The sequence below is a fragment of the Etheostoma spectabile genome, chromosome 15 (genome assembly GCF_008692095.1).
Source record: "Etheostoma spectabile isolate EspeVRDwgs_2016 chromosome 15, UIUC_Espe_1.0, whole genome shotgun sequence".
Lineage (NCBI taxonomy): Eukaryota > Metazoa > Chordata > Actinopteri > Perciformes > Percidae > Etheostoma > Etheostoma spectabile.
In genome coordinates, this window is record NC_045747.1 from 28689832 (window position 1) to 28692349 (window position 2518).

At 39.1% G+C, this 2518-nt stretch overlaps 1 protein-coding gene across 2 annotated transcripts in view; it reads right to left on the reverse strand.

Moving 5' to 3' along the window:
• Positions 1–2518, reverse strand: part of LOC116702810 (pyruvate dehydrogenase (acetyl-transferring) kinase isozyme 2, mitochondrial) — a 15043-nt gene that overhangs the window by 9033 nt on the left and 3492 nt on the right. For both annotated transcript variants that reach the window (XM_032537292.1, XM_032537293.1), the window contains exons 3-4: positions 568–639; positions 34–221 (exon numbers count right to left, since the gene is read on the reverse strand). In XM_032537292.1, the coding sequence (XP_032393183.1) occupies positions 34–221; positions 568–639 (260 nt within the window). The remainder of the gene's footprint in view (positions 1–33; positions 222–567; positions 640–2518) is intronic.

A 2518-nucleotide genomic window follows, 5' to 3' on the forward strand; every position in this document is an offset into this window, starting at 1 on the left:
TGTGTGTGTGTGTGTGTGTGTGTGGCAGCTCACTGTGCTGGTTGATGAGCATGCGGATGGAGATGCGGCTGGTGTAGAAGCGGTCCAGGAAGTACTGGATGTTGTGGTCAGTAACGGAGTCCTGCTGGCTTAAAGTGTCTTTATACTCAATGATTCCCTGAGCCATGGTGGGGACCACATCATTGTGCCGGTTCCTAATGGCCACCAAGGCCTCCATAAACCTAGGATTGGTGGGGCGAGAAGGGCGACAGAAAGAAGAGGGGTGGAAGGTTAGGTTGGAGAAAAATAATAAAGTGAAAGCAATGCTATCAGTGCCAGAACTGGACCAAAAAAGCTTTCATGAAATGATCATTGCATGTGTCTCGGACATATGTATTTAAATTATTACTTATATTCTGGGGTAACCCCAAAAAGGTTGACTATTTTAAGATTTGATCTAAGAAGCCTGATATGACTGCAAATTTCACAGTTGAATCAAACTATAATGGGCATTACAGACACTGAATGGTATCCTGTTGACATCAGTCCTGGTCTGCTTTTGTTTTTAGATAGGTGTGCTACACTCACGTCTCAAGGACTCTGTGGTCATCTGGGTTCTTATCCAGAAACTCCAGGATCTCCATCAGGCTCCGGTTGTACCTAAGAGAACACAAACACCGTTGAGCCACGGAGGAACGAGCATGCCTGCTTTCACAGGGGATAACAGGCACATACATGCACAAAATATCCTTTCTGCCGCCTGGTAATATTAGCAGTACATTCCATTGGGCGAGTGAGAGAGAAAAACAAAGAGAGAAGCAGGAGAAGGAGACTGAGAGGAGAAAGTAAACACTGCCATCCATCACCAGCTCTGAAATGTGTCCGTGGGGGTAAGGTGCCACCTCCCAGCAGATCACGAGCAGCAGCCTGCTGACTAACTGTCATCTCAGTTAGTCAGTCAGCTGGTTAGAAGAGTCTCCCTGCTTTCAGAACAGTCAGCAATGAGTGTTGGTGAACCACCTTCTGGGTCGTTAAAATATCAAATCACAATATTGTATTTCCATCGGTGGACATTTTCAAACACCACGAGTCAGGAAAGTCATGGAGCACCGTCTCTTATTTCCCTCAGCTGGTCCTGTTAAGTTTTCCCCTTCAAAAGAAGAATTGAAGATTCACGGGGGATGATAAATCATTGCCTGTGAAAAATTACTAGAAATTTCCCAGAGACGCTGCCAAGACATGGTGTAAATGAATTTGTTAGATATCAAAACAAAAGTTTTATAACTTAATATTGCAAGATCATGTCAATTTTAAAGGCCTTGTCATTGTTAAAAACATCATTTTGATAAAGGGATAGTTTTGCTGTCTTTAGTTACGATCAGGTAATTTCATTTTGAAACTTAATGATGCACGCTAGCTGCATACGTTGCTGAAAAACAGGTAAGAGAGTCATTTTTTTTGCAAGCACCATAATTAGTTATCTGGAGGGGCTGAACCTTGAAAAGTGATGAATAAGTTAATGAAGACACTGAAGATATTTTTTGGGAACATTTAATCTAAGGATTGCAAACATCATCCTTACGTTAGTTAACAGCCTGAATCACTCATGTTGTATGGATTATGCTGAGAAATATCTTGATAAAAGATGAAAGATGTATATTTTTATTGTACTTTTACTACAAATGGTAAATTTAAAGTTATCAAGCAAATGGAAAGTTGTTTTGTTTGAAATAAGCTTTCACTTTTGTTTTGAAAGGTTCAACTTAATTCTAAGTTCATGTTTTCATGTGTGAAATGCATTTGAGGTGCTAATTTGAAGTGTGTTTTATATTGAAACAAACTAATTATCTTTTGGTACGATTGTTATGAAACTTAACAAAAGGTTATAACCTGGTTGTGAATGCAGGTCGAGTTTTTGGTTGGATTTGGAAGTCCTGGAAGAAGATTTATCGATCTCAATACATGGCGAGCTAACCCAGTTTGATTTCTGTCACTGAATCATGTCCACTGAAGGAGCCAGATGCCCTATGCGCTTGGTGGTAGGATTGTACCAGTCACTCCACTGGTCATCACTTTTCAGAGATCCACACATGACTTTACACTTAAAGCAAGCAACTTTCATTCAACTTTTCATTGATTTTATTTTATTTTCAAAAGGTCCATTTTTTTTTCATATGTGTCAATATATTTGTATCGGGTTCAAATTACACATTTGGTTACTAAAGTCTAAGTATCTTCAAACCTGGTGTGTGTCTGCTTATCATACTTGAACTTCCCTTCTCACAAATCTAGAGCAAAGGTGTAATTACCCAGGAGTAGGTCACATTTGCATTTCTGTATGTGCCAAACTTCCCAAGATCAGCAACCTTAGAAGCCAATATAACTAATAATAACTCTTGAATAAGCCTCAAAACAAAAACAAAAAAATATAACCAGATCATTTTCCTTTTGCATCATCAAGTCAAATGTGGGTTTCAGAATGACAGTTGGTGCCCAAAGTTACTACTTTCATAATACTCTACACTTTTTTTTTTTTTTT